Genomic DNA, 24,907 nt, shown 5'->3' with positions numbered 1-24,907 from the left:
AATTCGATCAATAAATACTACTTCTCCAGAATATTTTAAGAATATAAATGTCCCTCTTCAAACAAATTACCAAGCATTCCAGATTATAGATTTAATTTCATGATGTTTTACATTACTAGAAATCAGGGAAGTGGGTTCTTGGAGACCCTTCAAGAAGATAACTTTTGAATACTGTGAAAGTATTATAGAAATATATGTAAGTTTACGTCAACTCTTAAGAAATTTGATAGAGAAAAAAATACATGATAATTTGAAGAGAAACTAGTTGTGTTTTACGAATATGCAAAAAAAAAATCAGATGTTTGGAATCACGGAGTATTCAGATATTCAGAATTTCACAGCCAGGTTACAATATCTAAATGCATAGGAAGAGAGAGATTTGAGAGACTGTTTTTTGTAGTATTTTGGAAAAATAACCCATTTTCCTCAGCCAAATACAATAGGGACAAAACATGCATCAGTAGGACATTGGGGCTAGATCTGACCATAAGTCATGAAAGAAATTGTAGTTACTTGAGAAGAATGTGCTATTAGAAGACCTGCCTATCATTCCTCTTTCTGGGTGATCTACTACATTCCCATGACTTGAAAATATCTATATGCTGATATCAAGAGCTCAGAACTCTCTTATGAGCTCCCAATTATTACCAGTAAATTTAGCTGTCTTTTTTTGACAGTTCTGTACAGATCCTGTAAAAGACAAGGTATTGAGGAAGAGAAAAAGCAAATTTTGATGCCTATCATAATGTCTTGCATGTTAAAGTTACCCAATAAATACTTAATGTTTTAAATGTTCTGTTTAAATGGAAGAAGCATTTATTCCCTAATAATTTTGTGTGTGGTTTAAAAAAATTATTTATTTGAGAGATTGTGTGCATGTGCAAGAGAAAGAGAACAAGCAGGGGTAGGATCAGAGGAAGAAGCAGACTCACAACTGGGCTTCGGAAGCCTGACTTGGTTCTGATCCCAGTACTCTGGGATCATGACCTGATCCAAAGGCAGATAGTTAATCAACTGAGCCACTCAGGCACCTCTGGCTATTTCTTTTGGTAGTTACGCCCACATCTTTAGTTAACATGCTTCTGCTGATGTTTCTTGATTGATCAGTTTTAAAACATCTAACGAAACAGTAAGCTTATTTACACTGCTCCCACATTTCCTCCCAACATAATTATGTAACTTTTTTGTTTTATTGGTTATAGCCATAAATGATTTGTTTTTTATTTCTATATTTCTTGTTCCATAGGTATAAGACACTATTTCTTGATTTCTACTTTGTAAGAAGATGTTAGTACCCTTGCCTTACCCCTCCCTCTTTCCACTTTAAAATTCTGTTATCTGTAATTTATGGTTCAAAGACTGACCCTGTTTACATTCTGCTCCATAATCATAATTAAGTCATTTGTGTTTTATCTCTAGATTAATTTTAGAACTTGAAAATCAATATAAGTGTTATTCTGATTATGTAAATGTTGTTACCTGCGGGGACAAGTAATGTAGAATGACTACATCTTCTTTGCTATATTATTATTTGTTTTTCCTGTGGTTTCTAATCATGTTTCTTTTTTGTACTGCCAATGTTTTTCAAACTCTTCATCATATAAAGTATCAGATCCTTTTTTTCTTTTCACCAGAAACCTTCCGAATGTCTTCCAAACTCTTATACCCAACTGGACTGGTTACTGTCTAGACTTAAAGTTCTCCTATCCTCCTCTGTCTTAGCTTTTTTGTTTTCTTGGTTGAGTATCCCATTTTCTGGATCCCAGATATTTCTCTTTCTTGGTTTATTCACTCTTTTCCTGTACCACTCCTTCAAGCAACTTCTCAAGAAATGACATGTAGGAATTCAATTTTTTGAGTTCTTATACATCTGAAAATGTTTTGTTTTTTAAAGATTTTATTTATCTATTTGACAGAGAGCGCACAAGCAAGGGGAGCAGCAGGCAGAGGGAGAGGGAGAAGCAGGTTTCCCGCAGAGTGGAGAACCTGATTCAGGGCTCAATCCCAGGACCCTGGGAATCACCACCTGAGCAGAAGGCAAACGCTTAACTGACCACCCAGGCGCCCTTGAAAATGTTTTAATTTTGCTATCACACTTGATGTAAAATGTAGAACCTTTGGAACTATATGGATCTATTTGCACCTTCTGTCACCCTTCATGCTATGGCTGTCATGTCTCACATCTGTGTACATTTTAAATTTCACAGGGGTGTGTAAAACAGTCACATATATTGGAATGAAATTACGAGTAAAAGAACAAGTCTTTTACATTTACTCAGATTTTTATCATTTTTAATGCTCCTAATTGTTTTCTAAACACTTATGATTCCATGTGGTATCACTTTTCTTCACCTAATACCCTTAACGTTTTGTAGTATGCATCTGCTATTGTCACATTCTCTAAGTTTTCTGTTATCTAAAAATATCTTATTTCGCTTTCATTCTCTTTTTTTAAGATTTTATTTATTTATTCATGAGAGACACAGAGAGAGAGAGGCAGAGACACAGACAGAGGGAGAAGCAGGCTCCATGCAGGGAGCCTGATGTGGGACTCTATCCCGGGATCTCAGGACCACACCCCGAGCTGAAGGCAAATGTTCAACCACTGAGCCACCCAGATGTCCCTAGCCTCCATTCTTGATATATATTTTCACTGGATATAGACTTCTGTGTTGAGTTTTTTTCCCCCCTTCTCTCTCTCAGCCCCTTAGGGTAGGGATGTTACTTTATCGTCTTTTGGCCTCCATAGTTTCTGATGAGAGGTTAGATATCATTCAGATTGTTGGCCCTTTAATATAATATCTTGTTTTTCTTTGGCTGCTTTTAAAATTTTCTCTTTCTTTATTTTTTTTTAGCAGTTTGACTACAATGAGCCTAGTGTGTTTCTGTTAATATTTATCCTGGATTCCTTGATAATGAAAATTTATGTCTTCTACAAATTTGAGACATTTAACTAGTATTTCTTGAAATATTTTAACTGCCTCATATTCTCTTCTTCTGAGACTCTAATTACATCTATGTTAGACCTTTGGATATCATCTCACAGATCCTGAGCTGTTTTTTGTTTTTGTTTGTTTTGTTTTTTGTTTTTAGTCCTTGTTCTCCGTGGTCTTCAGATCAGGTAAATTTCATTCTTTTGTCTTCAAGTTCATTGATTCACCTGTCATTTTATATTTTTCAATTTATTATATACTATATACTATTTATGTGTGTATGTGTGTATATACATATATATACACACTATATACTGTCATTTAAATTATCATATTTAAATATTTAAGTATGCTGTTAAACTCATCCAGTAACTTTTTATCTTAGGTATTATGGTTTTCAGTTCTAGAATTTGCATTTGATTCTTTTTTACAGTTTCTGTTTCTCTGCTGAGATTTCTTTGCTTTTTTTTTAAGAGAATATATATTCCTTTACCTCTCTGAAGATACTTAAAATGGCTGCTTTAAATGGCTATAGTGTTACAGAGTTATCTCCAACTTTTCTCTTGATGGTGGATCCTATTTTCCTGGTTCTTCATGTAATGAGTAATTTTGTATCCTAAATATTTCATTTTGTAGATATTCTGGATTTTTTCATATTTCCTCAAAGAGGAAGAGTTTTTTCTTTTAGCAAGCAATTAACTTGGTTTGATTTAATGGAAAACTGTCTTTTGGGCATCAGTTCAGTTCAGTTGTTTTAGACTTAGCCTGTCTGCCCTATGCAATGCATGGTTCAGCAATTAGCCGAGGTTTAAGCAGAGTTTATACACAATTTTTGCTACCTCCTATAGCGCTCTCTTTCATTCGCTCTCTCTTGAAAACCTCTTCCCCATAACTTTTCAGTGACTTACTGCTGCAAGCTTCAGAGGAAAAGAATTGTAGGTTTTGTCTTGGAGTTTTAATGACCCCATGCATGCTGTGGTCTGTTTTTAGCCCAGAAGCCAAAAAAATTAAAATTAAAAAATAAAAAATAGATTAACTCATATCAGCCTGTTCATTTTTTTGTTATTATTGGCTCTCTTTCAGAATCTATTATGTTTAATCTCCACGGCCTTGAGGTAGTTGCTTTTTATATTTTGTTCAGAGTTTATTTATTTTATTTTATTTTATTTTATTTTATTTTATTTTTATTTTTTTATTTTGTTCAGAGTTTAAAGTTAATTTGTGAAAGGGTCCATCTAGTAGAAGCTTATTTGGCTGTAGAGTAACAGAACCACCCTGATAGGATTTTGAGATTTTCATCTTTCATAATATTGAAAATTTCTCAAAAAAAATTTTTTAAAGATTTTATTTATTTATTCATGAGAGACACAGAGAGGCAGAGATCTAGGCAGAGGGAGAAGCAGGCTCCCTGCAGCAAGCCCGATGTGGGACTCGATCCCAGACTCCAGGATCAAGCCCTGAGCTGAAGGCAGACGTTTAGCCACTGAGCTACTCAGGTGTCCCTCTCAAGTTTTTTCTAATTGTAGAAATATTTATGCACTGGGGAACTGACATGTAGGTTTAGGACTCAAATTTATAAAAAATGACCTTAGAGTTCTTTTCCTTACCACTTGTTGTTTCATACTTAAATGTAATTGTTTTCCATACATCCAGTGAGGTACCTTATTAAAATGACAGAAATTATATGGAAAATTTATAAACTCTTAAATTTGAGATTTATTTTTTGGCTTCTATTCCTTTTTACTGTATTATTAAGTATCACTGCTTCTGTCTCCATCCAGCTGCCAGAATTTTTTTTTCTTCAATTCTTAAAGTAATGTGGTGAATAGAACAACATGTTTTATTAGTTTAAAAACCACGAGTGGGAGGAGACCTATAAAAACTCTAAGAAAAGAAAGACCTCTAAGCTAAGTCAGTGTCTACTTTTGCATATTCATAGACCACCCTTTTATTAATGTACAACCAAGAAGAGTAAAACAAGCAGTTTTTTTCTTTTGTATACTTAAGGAAAGTCCAAATAAAAATTCCTGCTATTATCTCTAACTCAGATCGTTGCCTGGTAGAACAGTAGTTCTGTTCCTCCAGTTAACCCTCTCTTGCCATGATTAACTTTCCATCCGAGTAGGCAACTCATCTTTCCAGAATATGTTCTTGTCAGGAGTTAGTCATCTTCTTATATCCTTCTCTATTCCTTCTCAGTCAGATATCCCAAGGTTTCTGAGAGATGAAAAGCAACTTATCCTGTTACAAAAACTGGGAATTGCTTGGAGATATTCTAAGGTTAGAGGAATGCTGATTCTTTCCCCGTGGTTAGTGGGTAGTGAAGTGTTCTCTGTTGTGAGTTCTTTATTATAAGAGTAGCAACTGCACATTCCAAAAACAAGCCAAAAAGTTATTGGTCCCTCACAGTTAATCTCTGAAAATGTCTCAATAGTCATTTTTGTTCATGGGACAAAGACTTAATTTGTTTTTAATCTACCCTTGTAGAATTTCATTACAGTCTGGCACAGTGTTTTTGTTTATGCAGATCTTAGCAGTTTTCCTGCCGCCTATATTGACTGCCTAGGATCTTTTCCAGTTTACTGTCCTGAAGTTTTGAAAAAGAAGAAGGTTTTAATTTCCTTCCCTAATTTTAACTTTTCTCTTTCTTTGTTAGCCCTAGACCTTTTGGATCTGCCTTAGAGAAATCCATTTGGAGTTGTCAGTAAATGATGGTGAACCATTATTTACATGCTTACTATCCAAGTTTATTTTTCCTCTCAATTATTAAGTATATGTAAAATTATTTTTTTCTAAGGAATGTTATTGTTACTGTACTTAGCGTATTTTCAGCCATTATTAAGAGCTGGTGCAAAATGGAAAATAGCATTATATATCATTCTCAAACACTGTTCTGAGATGATTATTCTAGTCCTTGCCTCCAAAGAGCTTATAATCTGGTAGGCTTTGATAATTCACATAAAATAGTAGGGGATAATGGAGTTTATACTTCAAATTTACAATGCCAGAATCCTATATCCAATGTCCTAAAACATATATACATACATTGATTGATTGATTGATTGATTGATTGATTTAATATAAGCTCCACACATAGCATGGAACCCAATGCAGGGCTTGAACTCATGACCCTAAGATCAAGACCTAAGCTGAAATCAAGACTTGAGCTGAAATCAGAGTCAGATACTTAACTGCTTGAACTACCCTGGTTCCCCCCTATAACATACATTTAAATAATGGTTTTAAAGCATTCAGAAAGAAACTAACCACTGGCTTATTCATATGATAAACACCTCTTCTCCAACTTACTGTACCTTTCCCTGTCATACATACAAGAGGAACTGTACTAGTACTCTTGGCATAATACATGTTCCACTAAAGAGAATAACTTCATCTATTAAATAACAGCTATCAATAAATAAATAAATAAATAAATAAATAAATAAATAAATAAATAAATAACAGCTATCCTTTTTGGTACAGGGAGATAGGAGACAGAATTCAGGCAAGAAGTGTGAGTAGATTGCTTCTTGCAGTCTGATGTCATAAATCATCCCCTCTAGATGCCAAACACTCTGATCAGCACCTTGAAATTTACTTTGTACATCTCCATGTCCCTCCATTACCTATCACATCATCATCACCATCATCATCATATACTAATAACCACAACATCTAGTAGTGAGCACATTCAGTGTGCAAGGCACTATGCAATTGCTTTACAAAATCTTTGCAATATCCTTGAGAGGTAAGTGGCATATTATTATGATAACATAGGCCGCTTAGTTTAGAAATATACAAAGCATCTGTTGTGTGCACTATGGTTGATCCATGAGTCTAAGATCCACATTTTAGTTCCTGTTCTGGGATAGCTCAGCCTGTGGCCTTGAGGAGCACATTATACTTCAGCTTCCTATTTCTAAAGGATAACAAATTTTAATATCTTTTTTAGTCTTATCTACATTACTTTTTAATTGTGGCCCTCATTACAATTCTGAGAGATTGTGGCCCACATTTTAAAGATGCAGAATCCAAGCTTGGAAAAGTTGTATAATTTGTTGAAGACCACGTAACACAGGCAATGTGATGCAAGTCTCACTTGAAAGCCCTTTCTTTTAATCAGTGTGTTCTTTATCCTACAGTTTCTTTCCCCCTGCTTTCTCATAGGTGTAGATGAGAAGATAGGAATTATAGATGTAATATTTCTGTCTTAAAGGTGCTAAAGATACATATTTTTTTCCTCTAATTTGGGAAGAAATGGTAGCACATTCATGAATTTTTAGAACATTTACAAGTACATCTAACCTCATACCCACATGTCTGCTCTATGTTATGACATAAATTGCATCTATAAATATGTTACATTTTTAGTTGCATTTTACATTTTGAGGAGATGAGAGTCATTTAATAAGGAAAAAACTGGCTAATACTCAGGTTCATATTAATAGTGCACTGTTTTCAGGCATCGCGTGATCTCCCTTTATGTCAAATGTTGCTCAGTGATTTCACTTGCCACTTTTAGGGTCTGAGTATTAAATAAAGAAGTCTGGGCACTGAAGTGGGGTTTAGTTGGTTGAGCATCCAGCTCTTGATTTTGGCTCAGGTCATGATCTCAGGATCCTAAGATGGAGCCCTGTATCAGGCTCCCTGCTCAGTGGGGAATCTGCTTGAGATGCTCTTTCCCCTCCCAATACCCCTCCACCCACTCACATGCTTTCTCATGCTCTCTCTCTCTAAAGTAAATAAATTTTTTTTAAAAAAGCAAAAGGAAAAGTCATTAGTTATTTTTATCTGCTTTGGGTTGGCATTAATATTTTATATAAAATAAAATATCCAAAAATTTGAAATTTGGAACTCTCTTTTATATTCTCAAAAACCTGGTGCTACTTCAGATGTATGGAAATGAAATCCAGTTGGCTTTTGAGTATTGTGTTGGCATATTTAAAAGGCCTTTGTATCTGCAAAGATATTAAAATAGGTAACTGAAATTTACACTGCCTTATTTTATCTACTATACCCTAACTTTTGCCATACACTAATAAAGAGGTAACATTTACAACAATGAGTTATAAGCTATAATAATTTGCCTTTTTCTTTGTAATAACGTTTATGGGTAAACAAAGATTTAAATCCCAATTTCTTCTTGTATTGAGAATTTCTATTTAGTTTATTCAAAATTATATTAAGTAATGTTTTGTAGGAATGTCCTAAAAGTTGTTGCAGTCATTTTTGGAGTAACTGTTTCTTTAGAGCACCATGTTGTTTCCATATGCTGTGTGATCTATCTATATATCAATGTGTCTAGTATATCCTTTTGTAACAGCACATCATATTTGCATGAAAACAGAGATTAGGTAGGAGGGTCAGATTTACTCTTGACTTACATTGAATACAGCTTAGAATCACCTATTTTCCTAGGCCTTAAGCACTAAATGGATGAAGGACAAATAGGTCACTTATGCCTCCAAAAATACATGGATAAACAGAAATAGATCATTGAACAAATAATAGTATTTGCTCTATACCCCACACTATTACAAATATTGCTACAACATTATATAAGACAAAGGTTCTGCCTTTTGTTAGCCACATTGTGAATGGTAAACATCTGGAAAATGCAGATTTTAAAATAGCAGTGAGATACTTCTTCCCAATATGATGGAGTAACCAGTACTGGACTTGCCCTCCCACTAGAAAAAAAACTGTTTTCAGACATTAGACAGTTAACAGCATGGTAATGTGATCCCTGAGAGAGAGGATAGGGGAGAAAACTAGGTGAACCCTGGCTTTTTGCCCAAAGGTTTTCCCTGATGATGGAGAACTCAAAGAAGGAATAGTTTTACTAAACTGAGGAAACAGATCAGAAGTTGGGGCAGTCAAAGCAGCTGAAATTTACAGAGTACTGAAGAATAGGAAGCTAGCAGGAACAGAACTACAGAATTCTGCAGAGGGGTTCTTTTGAATCTTTAATTTAATATAAATTGCATATAGATGAGGTAAGTTCTCCCATGGCACTGGAGAACAAATAAATACCAGGGAGCTGTAAACGAATCAGTTCCTAGAGTTCCCATAGGAATGGGAGATTTTTTTCATTCTGAGCAGCTAGAATGTAGAGATCTTGTTAAAAACCTGGAGCATTCAGTAGAGAGCCAAGAAAGGACGCACTTTGGTTACAAGGCTAACCTAGCCTTAGAGCAAAAAGTTACTCCAGACCTGCCCAAACAAAGCTGTAAGAAAAAGGCTCTAAAGGATCAGACTGATCCACCAGTGATTTATATGCCTTGGGTCAGAAAGCAGCTGCTTAGCCTTCCTGTTGAAAGTTAAGACTAAAAAGGCTATTGACTTCCTTTGTTAGCGCATCCTTCAGATATCCCTGAGTGGGCACAGCCAAAGTGTCTTCTAATCTTTTCCTAATTCAACTATATTCTCAGCATATTTTGTTGGATTTTTAAAATTATTATTCATAAAAGACACAGAGAGGCAGAGACTTAGGCAGAGGGAGAAGCAGCAGCAGCAGGCCCCCACCGTACTCCAGGATCACACCCTGGGCTGAAGGCAATTGCTCATCCACTGAGCCAGCCGGGCATCCCTGTTGGATATTTTTTATGGAAAATAATCCAGTCATTAAAGTTAGAAATGAAATGATTATAGTCTGATTATAATGATGATTTATACAGCATTTGTTTTATGAAAGTCTGAGTCTCTCAGTCAGATAATTTATATTATGATTAACATTTATAATATCCAATGAATGCTTTTTTAAAACTCACTTTTAAAATAATTTGCTTATTGGAACTCTTATATGTAATGCTTGTCTTTGCTTTGCTTTTTCTACTTCATACTGTTCATTTAGCAAATAATTATTACCTAGCTACCATATGCCATACAGTATTCTAGGCACTATAATCTAAAGCATTATATTTGAATGAAAAAAATGTATAGATTTAGGCTAATTTTTGATGATGTAAGTTAACTTCAGTCCATTTAAAAGAGGGCTAAATTTATATAGAATTTGCTGCTTTGTTTTTTAGTTCTGTGTCTTTCTTTTGTGAACTATCAATTCTACTATATGTAGAATATAACAAAGAATGCTATGTGTTCACCAAGTTTTATTCCCTTTCCTCCTTGGGACATAAGTAAACCATATATCCCAGCCTTTCATGCAGATAAGTGTGTCATGTGACTGAATTTTTAACAATATGAATAGAAATAATATATACAAATTTCAACTAAGCTATAAAAACTTCATATATGCAGTTTTTCCCCTTCTCCCCCCGATCTTTAACTTGATGTGGGGAACCTGCAAGAGAACTCTAAGGCTTAAAGATAAGGAGCTAATTACTGAACCCCCATATTGATTTGAGAACTCTATTCTGTTGTGTTAAGCCACTGAGATTTTAGGGCTGTTTCATTTCTCAGCCTACCCTAGTACAGGGAGGAAACATGATTGTAATGTAACTGTGGTGGTGTGTCTATGGGAGGGGACATACGTAAGTGAGTTGAGAGACTGGCCTTTCTCACCCAGTCTGTTGTGTACACCAGTTTGCTAAGATGAAAACACTGCTTACTTCTTTTTGGTTCTGGTACTGGCTCTTGTTCTCCTTGAGCCTTTGGAAGGGCTGCTTTACTCTACTCCCATATCATCTCTTGATCTCCCTGTCAATCTGTGTCCTTTCTTCCATTTCCCTAAAATCAAATACTTCCTTTTCTTCTCTTTATCTACCTTTCCTTTTCTCTTTCTTAGAAATCAGGGGCAAATTTGTTTAAAGGTTTTTCTTTCAGTGCCAAGTTTAGTGAGTGACCATGATGAGACACCCTTTACATATTTTTAAGTATGGTAGCACAATTTAGAAACTATGAGTGTTAGAACACACTAATCACCCATCACATCTAAGAACGACCTCATGATTTACTTGCGATTTAATGGAGTAACTAAAGCTTTTCTGTATCACACTTGTTTAAGGATGCCACGGTACCCTACATGTGGTTTCTTCAAGGTTATGTATTATATATATAACTGGTTTACTCTGTGCTTCCTCTTTCTCCATTTTTTTTTTTTTTGAGTTCAGGTTTTTATTGAATATGTTACAGAAAAGGTTTAGTCAAAAAGACCAAAGCTCATGTCATCATCATACTCCTCAGATTCTTCTTTCTTTGCTTATACTTTTCATCTCCTCAGCTGGGGCAACAGTGGTGGAGGGGACAGGACCTCCTGTTGGTGCAGGTGGCGCTCCCAGTGTTGATATTGGTGAGGGACTTTGTAAATTAACCTGGCCAGAAAGGTTTGACATTTACACTGGCTGCTTTAATGAAGGCATTGAACTTAATTGTCATCTCTGACTGACAACTTTTGTCTTGCAAGATGAGGGCCACATAGATGCAGGTGAGCTCCACGGTGGAGGCCATGGTGTGGGCAGATGATGGGTGGGTGCTGCTGGGCACAGTGCAAGTTGCCCAGTGAAGTGAGGGCCTCAACCCAGCTCATCCCAGCTTCTTCAGAAGGAGGGAGTACCTTAGTGGCAGCTAAGGAGAGCCTCTTTCCCCTCTTTTGACCTCTGACTGTGCCATCAGTGACTCTTATAAATATATAAAAAATGGATTGGCTCTCTTGAAGAGATGGCCAAAAAAATGTTAAGAGGAGACTGCCCTGTTTAATCAAAAGACTAGATTGCCCAAATGTCCTTAAGTCTATTTATATGAGAAGTCGTTTCTTAGCTTAATTTATTTTCACTACTTAACCTGTTATTTCCTGAGTCTTTTACTATCTTTATTGCCTCACCATTATCTCAGTTATGACTAGACTAGATGGTTATTATCTCAGTATTTCATCAGCTCTATCCCTTCACAGCGATACCAGTTTAAATGCAATTGCCTAAAGGCTCAGTAGTGGCTTAGGGATTGGGCATCTGCCTTTGGCTCAGGGCATGATCTCGGGGTCCTGTGATCGAGTCCTGCATCAGGCTCCCTGAGGGAGCCTGCTTCTCCTTCTCCCTCTGCCTATGTCTCTGCCTCTCTCTCTGCGTCTCTCATGAATAAATAAATAAAATCTTTAGGAAAAAAATAAAATAAATGCTGTTGCCTAAATATTTTGCTACCATCTGAACACAGAATGGACAGAAAATAGAAAATTAAATTAAGTTACCCAAATTGAGAAACAGTTTAGTACAGTGCATGTTTCTCAGATTTCCTTGATTGGCATAGTTCCTTCATGATTTTTGCCATACCTACTTATAACCATACTTTTAAAACCTAATATTGTCTTTGAACTTCATGTTTTTATTTAAATAAATTTACTTTAAAAATAAATAAATAAATAAATAAATTTACTTTAAAACGTTGTATAGGGACACCTGGGTGGCTCAGTGGTTGAGCGTCTGCCTTTGGCTCAGAGCATTGATCCCTGGTCCAGGATCGAGTCCCACATTGGGCTCCTTGCAGGGAGCTTGCTTCTCCCCCTGTCTCTCTCTGTCTCTCCTTCTTTCTCTGTGTGTCTCTCATGAATAAATAAAATATTTTTTAAAAAAGAAATTGTATATTCTAGTTAAACTGGAGAGTCACTATCAGACACTGTAACTGTATGGTTATCCAGAACTTTGGTTCTTGCTAAATACTTTCAAATGGCACTGATATTAAAATTTTTCCCTTCTTTGTTAAAAAGGAGGATTAACTAATATTAGCACATTAAAATTTTCTTCTGGACCTATCCAAAAGTATGGAAACATAATTGAAAAAGGAGTAACATTGTAGCCATTTCATTAGAATAATCTAGACGATGCTGTCATAACAATGGCCTTATAAATCTCAGTGGTTTAGCATAACCAAGGTCTATTTCTAGTTTACCCAACAAGCCTGGGCAATTCTTCAGGACAGCTGTTCTTGATAGAGTAACACAGCAATTCAGGTTGCTTCAATCTTATATCTGTATCATCTCAACATGAGACTTTACTGACTTGTGTCATAGGATGAGACAGACTATAAAACCATGCAGGGCTGAGGTCACCGGTGTTCTCATTTCATAAGTCAGAACCAGTCACATAGTCCTTCCTAAACTTCACAGGAGCTGGCAATTGTAGTCATCCTTGTGCACAGAAAGGAATGGAGACTAGGATGTTGGTAGGCACTAGTACAGCCCACTATGCTGTATAATTCAGTGCTATTTACTGCCAATTTTATAGATCATTTAAAATCATTTCTTGCTATAATGAGTTCCATACCTTGAAGAACAATATTGTTGATGATATTCTAAATCAAAAGACCTGGGTATGGTTTTTTGCTTTTTTGTTTTTGTTTTTTTCCCCTGGGTATGGTTTTATAATGTACCACTTAAATGCTGTGATCTTGGGTAAGAGATCTTGTGATTCTGTTTTCCCATCTGCAACAAAGTTAATGTGTTGTATTTCTCATAGAAAAATTATGAAATATAAATAAAAGCATAAAATAAACTTACACAAACGTTAACGGGGCACCTGGGTGTGGCCCAGTTGGTTAAGCGTTTCTTGAATTTGGCTCAGGTCATGATCTCATGGTGGTGAGATCAAGCCGTGTTGGCTCTACACTCAGAGTCAGTTTGAGATTCTCCCTCTCGGTTTGCCCCCCACCCCCGGCCGTTCATGTGCATTCTCTTTCTCTCTCTCTCAAAAAAAAAAAAAAAAAAAAAAAAAAGCTGTTATTTTATTGGTTGTAGCATAGCTTTTTTGAAAGTAAGATATCTGTTTTTAGAGCTATGTACCTAGTATTAGAATTTGGCTCTAGCAAGAAGTTAGTTTCACTAACAAAAGAGACTATGCAAGTCCCAAACAGAATTACCTGTTCCCATTGATTTTTCTAAAACAAAGCTTAAGTGTATTTTTCTACAATTGAAATCCTCTTTCATAAAAAATTCTCTTATACTTCGTTTTGTTTTGAATTACCAAATAAGAGCAGAGCAAACTTACAGTTTCTTATAAAGCTCTTTAAGAAAACAATCATAGGGATCCCTGGGTGGCTCAGCGGTTTAGGGCCTGCTTTCGGCCCAGGGTGTGATCCTGGAGTTCCCTGGTCGAGTTCCGCATTGGGCTCCCTGCATGGAGCCTGCTTCTCCCTCTGCCTATGTCTTTGACTCTCTTTCTCTCTCTCCCTCTCTCTCTCTCTGTGTCTCTCATCAATAAATAAATAAAATCTTTAAAAAAAGAAAACAATCGTCAATAAATGTAATGTTAGAAAACTCAGTTTTTAAATTTTTTGCTTTGATAAAATTTAAAACAATGTATTTACTAATTTTTAAAACAGTAATACTTAAATGATAAAACTAAGAATAAATTCATAAATCAAATGAATATTGCATATTTCTTATATACTGTGATATAAAATCTAGTCATGTACCCAAAGTAATGTTTTTCTAGGTCACTTGCTCCTGTCCTACCTTCTTCCCTAATTTTCTGATAGAGTTTATAAAGGAATTCTATTTCTTCTTTAAATAATTGGTATAAAAAAAATAATTGGTATAGTTCACTAGTGATGCCACTTGGGACATGGCTTTTCTTTATTGGAAGATAATTAACATCTTACGTGTTATATATCTATTCCTTACGTGTTATATATCTATTCAGATTTTCTATTTTTTAATGTTTTTTAATGAGTCAGTTTTGATCATTTGTGTCTTTCCAGGAATTTATTATTTTCAGTTTTATTGCTTTCTGCTCTAATCTTTATTATTTCCTTTTTCTCCTTGATTTTAATTTTAGTTTGCTCTTTTTCAACTTTTTAAAAACACGAGCTATTTCTCTAGTAGCTTTTTTTTTTTAAGATTTTATTTATTCTTGAGAGACACAGAGAGAGAGAGGCAGAGGGAGAAGCAGGCTGTATGCAGGGAGCCTGATGTGGGACTCGATATCGGGTCTCCAGGATCATGCCCTGGGTCGAAGAAAGGCGCCAAACAGCTGACCCACCCAGGGATCCCTCTCTAGAAGCTTTTTAACTGTTATAAACATAAAACTCTTCTTTGAAACTTTTTTTTAAAAAAGGTAAATTTAAAAAGACCTACTAATTCTCTCCGAACTAGCTTTTTAAAAAAATATTTATTTATTTATTCATGCGAGACACAGAGAGAGAGAGAGAGTCAGCGACACAGGCAGAGGGAGAAGCAGGCTCCCCTGAGGGAGCCTGATATGGGACTCGATCCCGGATCCCGGGATCACAACCTGAGCCGAAGGCAGGTGCCCAACCACTGAGCCACCCAGGCATCCCTTTCCAAACTAGCTTTTTGAAATAAGTTTGTAATTTTGATTTTAATATAAAATTAATGAACATTTATTAAACTTTGTGCTGAGTTGGGAGGCATTCTGAAATATATTTTTCTCTTCTTTAAACCCAGTAGCCCCTGTTTTATACCTCTTTTGGCACTTAGCTTTCTCTACTTTATATCATAGCTATTCTTTTGTTTGTTTTTTTAGATTTTATTTATTCATGATAGTCACACACACAGAGAGAGAGAGAGAGAGAGAGAGAGGCAGAGACATAGGCAGAGGGAGAAGCAGGCTCCATATAGGGAGCCCGATGTGGGATTCAATCCCGGGTCTCCAGGATCGCGCCCTGGGCCAAAGGCAGGCGCTAAACCGCTGCGCCACCCAGAGATCCCTATCATAGCTATTCTTACTCTGCCTTTTCTCCATCATTGAGTTCCTTCTGGCCAGAGACTGTTCTAATGATGTTTGAATCCCCTGAAGCATCTAGCTCTGCACATGGTAGGTAGAACACAGTAACATTTTACTGGATTGAATGGAAGAGCTCTCTGGTACATTTTATGGTTGGTTTACAAATAGTTGTATTCAGTTTTCTAACAAAACAATTCTCATTTTATTTTTTTGTTGAAGATTTTTATTTATTTGAGAAAGCACAAGAAAGAGTGAGCATGAGCTGGAGGGGTGTGGGGCAGAGGAAGAGGGAGAAGCAGGCTCCCCACTCAGTAGAAAGCCCAATGCAGGGCTTGATCCCAGGACCCTGGCATGACCTGAGCTGAAAGCAGATGCTTAATCTACTGAGCCACCCAGTTGCCCAACAATTCTCATTTTAAAAGTATCACTCTTAATATGTGAAAATTTCATTAAGCATTGAATTTGCATTTTGAGTAAATGATGTATCTTAATACTGCCAAATGGTTATGATAATCCTTAAAATGTATCCTGATGGCTGTTTTTGTTTATTACATAGTTGTTTTTTTTTTTAATATATACTCTAGTGGTGAGGTGGGGGACTTTGCCGTGTTTTGCTTTTTAAACAAGATTATTTGAATAAAGGGATAATTAAACGTGAAAAAATACATAGAAAGTAATTAGATTCATAATTAGAGTTTTTAGCAATATGTTGTCTATATATAAACTTTCACCTGACAACTAGAACTCCTGGAGTAGAAAGTACAAGTAAAGCATTTAGCCTCAATATCTAACCTTTCTGTTTTGATCAGTAGACAGCTTTATGAATATTTTTGTGATAAGCCATTAGTCTTGAAGTTGTTAGTTGTGAATAAATAAATACACTAATGTACCTTCTCAAATTCCATTTCCTTTTATTTCTGTGTAGCAGTTTGCTTTGTCACTGATAGTGAATAGTTCTATCCTTTATTGAATTGTGTACAGATTTAAAATTATTAATGGCATTTCAGTTATTTGGATGTTGTTACTTTTGAGATTTTTTTGTTTTCATCATTAGGAAGTTAATATTAAATCGTTACATGGTAGTTTCTTTAAAAAAACTTATTTTGATTTCCAAATTGCTAAATTTTTTAACATATTGAAAATCGGAAAGAATATTTTCCCCACACTTGGATAGCTTCTAAATTCTTTTTGTGATATTCAAGCCCCTTCTTTTCACTGGGACCATAATGCCATAAATTGATGCAGATTAACTAGCTTTCTATTTCTTCTTTTTTTTAATGGACATAATTACTGTTATCCTTTGAAATGTTAAAACTATGTAAGGTTGCTTTTTTTACTCAAATAAAATGAATTCTGTTTTTCCTCCTTCCTAAGGCTGTTCACTATAATCAGTAGAGATAAGAAAGGTTCATATGTGAGCCTGTCATGGATAACTAGGGGCCATACACTAACTCATGTTTGTTTGGTAAGCAAAGTTAACTTTACTTTGCCAAACTGCTCACATTTTGTATTTCACTTACATTTATAAGCTTTCAGAGAAATCAGATATCTTTTATAGTTTGTTGTCAAGAAGATATATATGCATTGTATCTCCAGCTACACTAGTATATCTTTATTCAGATTTTTAAAAATGTCTGAATCTTTATTCAGATTTAAAATAAATGTGTCCCAATTATTTGATACATCATAGCATAATATGGATATAAAACACTATGCAACAATTTTTATTTGCAAAGTAGAGTCAGAGAGTGAGGAGACTAAAGAGGATACTGCATGGCATTTGAGGAAGATGCAGGAAAAAGAAAAGTGTATAAAACATCTATTTCCAACAAAGGGTTTTAATGTAGATTTTTTTTTTGCACCCATGCTGTTGATTGCTAAATGTAATAGTCTGATCATGACACTGAATGTGTCTTTTATTTTTTTTTTTTTTTTTTTTTTTTAATTTTTTTTTTATTTTTATTTATTTATGATAATCACAGAGAGAGAGAGAGAGAGAGAGAGAGAGAGGCAGAGACACAGGCAGAGGGAGGAGCAGGCTCCATGCACCGGGAGCCTGATGTGGGATTCGATCCCGGGTCTCCAGGATCGCGCCCTGGGCCAAAGGCAGGCGCCAAACCGCTGCGCCACCCAGGGATCCCCTGAATGTGTCTTTTAAAAAGAAAATTAAAAATAAGAAATAAAACATCTATTTCATACATTATCCTTCCATAGATAATCAGAAGAAAAAACTGAAAAAATACTCTGCAGCTACTTATTAATTTTGTAGTTGGTTTTAGAGCAAAAAGTTTTATTTTTCATTATAAAGAGTCCCCCTGTTTCTACAGTAGACTAGCCTTTATTTGATGAAGGTTGTCATGTCAAGTTCTGATCTCTTCCTCCTGCATTGTATCTGGGGGGTGTTTTGTTCTTTCTTTTCTTTAGATAGGTACTTTCTCCTTGCAAAAAAAAAAAAAAAAAAAAAAAAAAAAAAGAACTATGTGATTTATAGTTTTTCTTCTTCATCTACTTTTCACTTACATGTAGTCTATGCCAAGTTGTCAAATTCTATTGGTTTTTCTTTCTCTCTCACTTTTTTTTTTTTTTTAATTTTGTTGTTTTTGATTCCTCTGTTTTGGAGGAGGTACATAACCAAAAAGGAAAATCTCCTTAGCATTCCCCTTCCTTTAATGTGTTACTTATGTCATTTTTTAAAAATTTTTATTTATTTATGATAGTCAGAGAGAAAGAGAGAGAGGCAGAGACATAGGCAGAGGGAGAAGCAGGCTCCTTGCACCGGGAGCCCGATGTGGGATTCGATCCCGGGTCTCCAGGATCACGCCCTGGGCCAAAGGCAGGCACCAAACCGCTGCGCCACCCAGGGATCCCTTACTTATGTCATTTAAGCACCATCATGAACAGTAATTATTAGGACTTTGGATAGGTTAGAAGGATGCTATTCCCACCTATTTCCAGATTTTAAACCCACCATAGATGGAGGGGGTAAGAAGGAGAAAATAAAGAATGTTAGAAATATCTCTTCTTCTTTCTTTCTCTCCTACTGTCCTACTCCAGGATATCCATTGTACCCAAAGGTTATTTTCTAATAAATGTTTAGGAGCTTAAATATTATGAATATTCATAAAAGATTCTCCCTATGAAAGCTCTGTCAAAAACTTTTTAAAATATAGTTTTCTCTTTCCACATAAAATTTCCATTTTTCTCCAACTTATTTATTTTTAATATTTTTTTTACATTTTTTTAAATTGGAGTTCAATTTGCCAACATATAGCATAACACCCAGTGCTCATCCCATCAAGTGCCCCCCTCAGTGCCCGTCACCCAGTCACCTCCACCTCCCATCCACCTCCCTTTCCACCACCCCTTGTTCGTTTCCCAGAGTTAGGAGTCTCTCATGTTCTGTCTCCCTTTCTGATATTTCCCACTCATTTTTTTCTCCTTTCCCCTTTATTCCCTTTCACTATTTTTTATATTCCCCAAATGAATGAGAACATATAATGTTTGTCCTTCTCCAATTGACTTATTTCACTCAGCATAATACCCTCCAGTTCCATCCACGTCAAAGCAAATGATGGGTATTTGTTGTTTCTAATGGCTGAGTAATACTCCACATAGACCACATCTTCTTTATCCATTCATCTTTCGATGGACACTTGTTTAATAGTTCTCCAGTTCATATCTTTTTCTCCTATATTTTCCTCTAAGAGTTTTAGAATTTTAGTTCTTACATTTAGGTCTTTGATCTTGTGTTAATTTCTATATGTGGTGTAAGATATGGATCCAGCTTCATCCATTTGCCTGTGAATATCCAGTTTCCCCAAGACCATTTATTGAAAAGATTGTCCTTTGCCCATAAAATGGTCTTGGTATCTTTGTAAAATCATTCGTGTATTGGATTTATTTCTGGAATCTCTGTTCAGTTGGTCTATATGTCTGTCTTTATGACAGTGTACTATATATACTGTTTTGATCACATTATAAGAAGCTTTATAGTAAGTTTTGAAATCATGAAGTATAAGACCTCTGACTTTGTTCTTTTTAAGATTGGTTTGGTTATTCAGGGTTTCTTGAGATTCTTTATGAATTTTAGGGTCGATTTTTCTATTTCTGCATAAAATGTCATTGGGATTTTTATTAGGATTGCATTGAATCTATAGATCGCTCTGGCAAGTATTGCCGTTTTGGCAATATTAAATAGTCCTCAAATCCATGAACAAGGGATGTCTTTCCATTTATTTGTGTCTTTAATTTCAGCAACAGTTTATAATTTTTCAGTGTTTAAGTCTTTAACCTCCTTGATTAAGTTTATTCCTAAGTACTCTTTTTTATTGCTACTTTAAATTGAATTGTTTTCTTAATTTCATCCTGGGATTGCTCATCATTAGTGTATTTTGTGTATTGATTTTATATCTTGCAATTTTGCTCAGTTTGTTCTAACAGTTTTATTGCAGAATCTTTACTTCATTTAAGGTTTTCTACATTTAAGGAATGTCATCCGTGAACAGAGATGATTTTATTTACTCCATTCTGACTTGGATGCCTTATATATTCCTCATTCTCACCTATAGCTAAAATCTGTTTGCTCTGCTTTCACATTTGGCAATTAATTTGTCTTAGATTAATCTTGCTGAATATGTTTTTTATTATAAAACTGACTTTATGAAAAGAATTTCTTAGTACTTTATGATGTTCTCATCCTAAATATATCCTTCAATTCCCATTTTCCTTATCTTTGCTTTGGTTTGGTCTGCCTCTCTACCTATCTCCCATAATTATCTGAGTCCTGTGCCACCTCCATCCTAAAAATTCCCATTTGCTGGATAAGTTTATCAAAGATAAATACCTTAGTAATTATTTAAAATCCTTATTTTAGGGATCCCTGGGTAGCTCAGCGGTTTAGCAGCTGCCTTCGGCCCGGGGCGTGGTCCTGAAGTCCTGGAATTGAGGCCTGCATTGGGCTCCCTGCATGGAGCCTGCTTCACCCTCTGCCTGTGTCTCTGCATGTTCTCTGTCTCTCTCATGAATAAATAAATAAAATCATAAAAAAATTAAGTCCAAATAACTGATAGAAAACATAAGAGAAATGTTCTCAGCTAAGAAGAAGTGGAAGAGATGGAATCTCACTTAAGCTTTCTCTTAATTCTTGTGTTATCCAGCCCCTTGCTACCCTACTACCATATTATATCACAGTAAAATATCTAGTTTGGTTTTATGATCCTCCTACCCATCTCGTTTCAACCACTTTTTAAAAAACTGATAAACCCTTTTGACACAGAATTCTTTTACCCAGCTGAATCATCTTATGTAACATTTTTTTTTACAATGAAGCAAATTAAAATTCTAGTCTTGCGAGCAAAATATTGTGTCCTATATTCCAAAGTGACCTTTTATGTTCTTCACCAAGCAGTATTAAGACTATAGGACAACCTGTCATACCTGTGATTGCACCCTCTGTGTTTGGACTTATAGACAGCACTAGTTTTCTATGATTTGGGTAAGAGCAACATTATAATCTACCTTTAAAAATAATTTAAAGTAATTATTAGACATTTACAGTATCTCATGAATGAGGGTAGAGATGAGGTAGGAAAAAAGAATCAAATGTCCACTATGGGCTGTAAAGATAACCTCAGTTGGAATTCCTGAGAAGGGAAACACAAGAAGTCTGCGTGGCATCGAGTTTACAGAATCCCTGGGATCCTGATTTATCCCCTTGACTCCCATCTCATAATTCTTATACTTTCCTCATACCACCCCCTCAGTTTCTCCTGCCATCCTTCAATTTCTTCCTTATATCTCTACCCTGAGTTGCTGATTTCTGTCTACTAGCCTACTATTTTCATTATAAAAATTGTTATTAAGATTTTTAGATATATGGAATCCCTTTAACAGGGACCAGTGCTGTCTTTGTCAGAACTCAGCAGGTGAATAGTTACTCTGCTGCCATGATAAAATAAAATAATAAAATTCTAGTAAAGGACTTAATAGCTTTAAGAATTAAATTATAATCATTTCTTCTATACAAAGCAATACTGGATAAATAAAATGCTTCATTATTTTTGAATTGGTTGGTGAGATTATAATGAAAGAGACGCTAATATTGGTTATTAGTAACCTGCAGATCTGCATATAAATCACTTGAGATCTTTGTGACAGTGACTTTTAAAAATAGGCTCAATTATTACAGTTTTAGCAGAGGTGAGAGTTCTGCTATTCTAAAGCTTACTTTTGGCAGAGAACCATACTGTTAACACCCTTAGCTCTTGTTGCTATGGAGAAAGTAACAGGATTTATTTTGTTTTTTAACATACCACTTAAAATATATATGCATATCTTAAGATTTGAAATGTGATTTAGTTGCTTGTAGGTTTTGAGTATCGGCACATTTCAAAAGTACTTCTATATTTTTTAACACTTGATTATTTTTATCCTCCAGAGAAAATAGAGAATAATTCTGGCCATTATAATGGCAAAATTTTATATTACTTTTTACAGGGTCTTTTAGGAATAACTTAGAATCCCTTGTGGATCATTAATGGATGAGGATTTTGAAGAACATGCAGAAACTTTTGAAAAAAGTAATATAATCTTAAGCCCTCACATGTTTTGGACACCTGTAGTTATGATGGAAATATATAATGCATACAACTCAATTTCAGATTCAAATGATACTTTTGAAACAGTGTTATGCTAAGCACTTTCACCCTGTTGTAGTTTATTTAATGGAACTCAGTTTGAGAGTACCAAAGTAATCTTCATAATTTCAAATTTTAATGTATTAAACTGATTACTTAAATGTTTATCAGTAGTGTTCCATAACTCTTCCTCCTAAAAAATCAGTAAATAGAATTTATACAAGCCTTTAATAAATAGAACTTTTTTTAAAAAAGATTTTATTTATTAATGAGAGACATAGAGAGAGAGAGAGGCAGAGATATAGGCAGAGGGAGAAGCAGGCTCCAGGCAGGAAGCCTGATGTGGGACTCGATCCCAGGACTCCAGGATCATGCCCTGAGCCAAAGGCAGACACTGAAACCACTGAGCCACCCAGGCGTCCTATAAATAGAACTTTAAATTGTGAATTATACTTTTTATTTCATTCCTTACAAGAATGAATGGATTTCATGACATGGAATATTACTAATCCATAGACCTCCTGATTGTATATGTAATTAAATCACCTCTCTCTACCTTTAGCATCCAATGTCACACTGACATGGCCTAGATAACATCTAGTCCAAAAGCAGTTTGACTTTTTACTTTATAAGCTGAACAGTCAGGTGATTGATTTACTTTTAAGCTAGGTAGATTAATCCTAGTTATGGTATTTATCACAATTGAGTGTCAAAACAGTTATTTCTGGATTTAAAAAAAAGCTTTGATTACAATTGTTATAAACAGAATTTTAAAACCTAGCTCTATACTTTCCTCAGCACCTTTATTTAATGGCAAAGAAAAAATAGCTCTTTGCTTTCTAAAGAGAGAAAGTAGCTAAAGGTAATAAACAATTGCAAGTTAGGCTCATAGTTTTGAATATTAGATTTTAGCTGTTCCAGTTTGCAGTGACTTTTTAACAAGACCCATCTTCTCTATGAAGAATGCAGTTAATTTTTTTTCTGGCACAAAAAAATAGGGTAACCTGATCTGAGTCTGACAGAGTGTGTCGTTCATTTAAGTGCTTCCATCTGTTGCCTGCTGTTCCCCTTACTCATGACCCCTCTGTGTTTCTCTCTTTCCCTTTTCTTTCCCTGTTTCTTCCCTTTTTCTTTCTTCCTTCCTTTTTGTTTTCTTCTTTCTCTCTCTCTCTCTTTCTCTCTCTCCTTTTTCCCTCTCCCTCTCTCTGTCTCTTCTTTTGTTCTTAGCCCCTCTGAGGAAGGCAAAGTTTGTTGAGAGCCCACGAATTCCAGAATCCGAGCTTGGCTCACCAACCCTCGCTTCAGCTCAGAAACTGGATGTGGATGCATACTGCCCTGGTAAGCATGCATGCAAAGTGTCTGCTTTGACAGAGGGAGGTTTGGATCAGGCCCATCCGGCAGAGCAGTGTTTTGCATGTATACTATTCATAAAAACATACTGTAACTCCTTTTGCAACTGATTGCATATATTCCTTATTAGAAGATAGTTTTTATTAAACATCCTTTTTACTACTGATACAATCAAGAGTAAGTATTGAAAACCATTTCAAGGATAATTCTCAAAAGAACTAAAATAATTTTGGTAGATAAATAGTTTCCAGAATGATTTTTGTGATTTGAGATCCTTGAAGAAATATTGCTTTGGCCGTGTACAAACAAAAATATTAAAAATATGAATAAAAATGTTCATTCAACACTCGTCCCTTATACACGACCTACTTTTTTGAATGCCTATTGGATTTCTGGACAGTTACAGAAAATAGTTGTGATGTTGGAAACATTAAACTTAAATTAGAAAAGAAACCTTATAGGTTACCAATTTGGACTCCTGGATATTCACTTTTAGAAATACCTCTTCTCATGAATGGCCTATGAGCACATGTGGGAGTTCACTAAAACCCTTCTCTTGTGGGAGCCAAACTGAGACAGAGTCATTATCAATGCTTAGATTCTTGCAAACTGAGATGAGTTGCCTGGCAACATCCTTTACACTCACTCTACAGTGAGTCTATAGAGCTGTGTCAGAAATGTTCAAAGATCTAGTTGAGTATACAGATCAGAGCTTTAGTAGAGGGCCTTAGAAGACTTGGTTTTAGGTCTTTTGTTTATTCCTGCTCATTAAAATTGATGGTAAACCACAGAGTGAAACCACTACATATTTACCACATTAGGGATCAGCAGAATAAAATGATTTTTAGTTCTAGGGAAAGTATCAATAACTCCAATCTGAAATGTCAGGGTAATATAGTTCTGAAGGCAAATAAGACATGTTTAAAAAAAAAAGATAATAGGTGAAAATCTGAACCAAACCTAATCAGAGGCATTGTATGGATCAGTTTTAAATATTGAAATATCTTGGGGATTTTACTTTCAGGATGCAGAATCCTAGTTTTCATCCACTGTTGGAGATGACTTTTTAAAAATCAATCACAGTTATGTATTAGGAGCCAGCTTTTCTGTTTCTGAAAGGAAGAAAATAGCTCTTTAAATGTCATGATAGCACATGGTTAGAAGAATCCTTTTCATGTTTTGAGGTACTGTCACACTTCTTGGTAAAGGGAATAATGTGCTTTGCATTTCTTCATGCAAATTTTAATACAATAAAGTAAAACAAATAAATGCACTAATTCCCTATTCCTGTGTGGAGTTTTGGAAGAGAAGCTCTGTCAGAGGCCTTTTCTTTTTCAGATTTGCAAGTCAGAGTGAT

At 35.3% G+C, this 24,907-nt stretch overlaps 1 protein-coding gene across 14 annotated transcripts in view; it reads left to right on the top strand.

The window, feature by feature from the left end:
• The window catches only part of TANC2 (tetratricopeptide repeat, ankyrin repeat and coiled-coil containing 2), a 369,328-nt gene that overhangs the window by 171,081 nt on the left and 173,340 nt on the right, over positions 1-24,907 (top strand). For 8 of the 14 annotated variants that reach the window (XM_072781222.1, XM_072781217.1, XM_072781218.1 and 5 more), the window contains one exon: positions 23,428-23,538. The exons of the other annotated variants lie outside the window; for them this stretch is intronic. In XM_072781222.1, the coding sequence (XP_072637323.1) occupies positions 23,428-23,538 (111 nt within the window). The remainder of the gene's footprint in view (positions 1-23,427; positions 23,539-24,907) is intronic. 14 annotated transcript variants of the gene reach the window in all.

Source organism: Canis lupus, chromosome 16 (assembly GCF_048164855.1).
Source record: "Canis lupus baileyi chromosome 16, mCanLup2.hap1, whole genome shotgun sequence".
In the NCBI taxonomy this organism is placed as follows: domain Eukaryota; kingdom Metazoa; phylum Chordata; class Mammalia; order Carnivora; family Canidae; genus Canis; species Canis lupus.
This window is presented reverse-complemented; position numbering and strand designations above follow the sequence as displayed.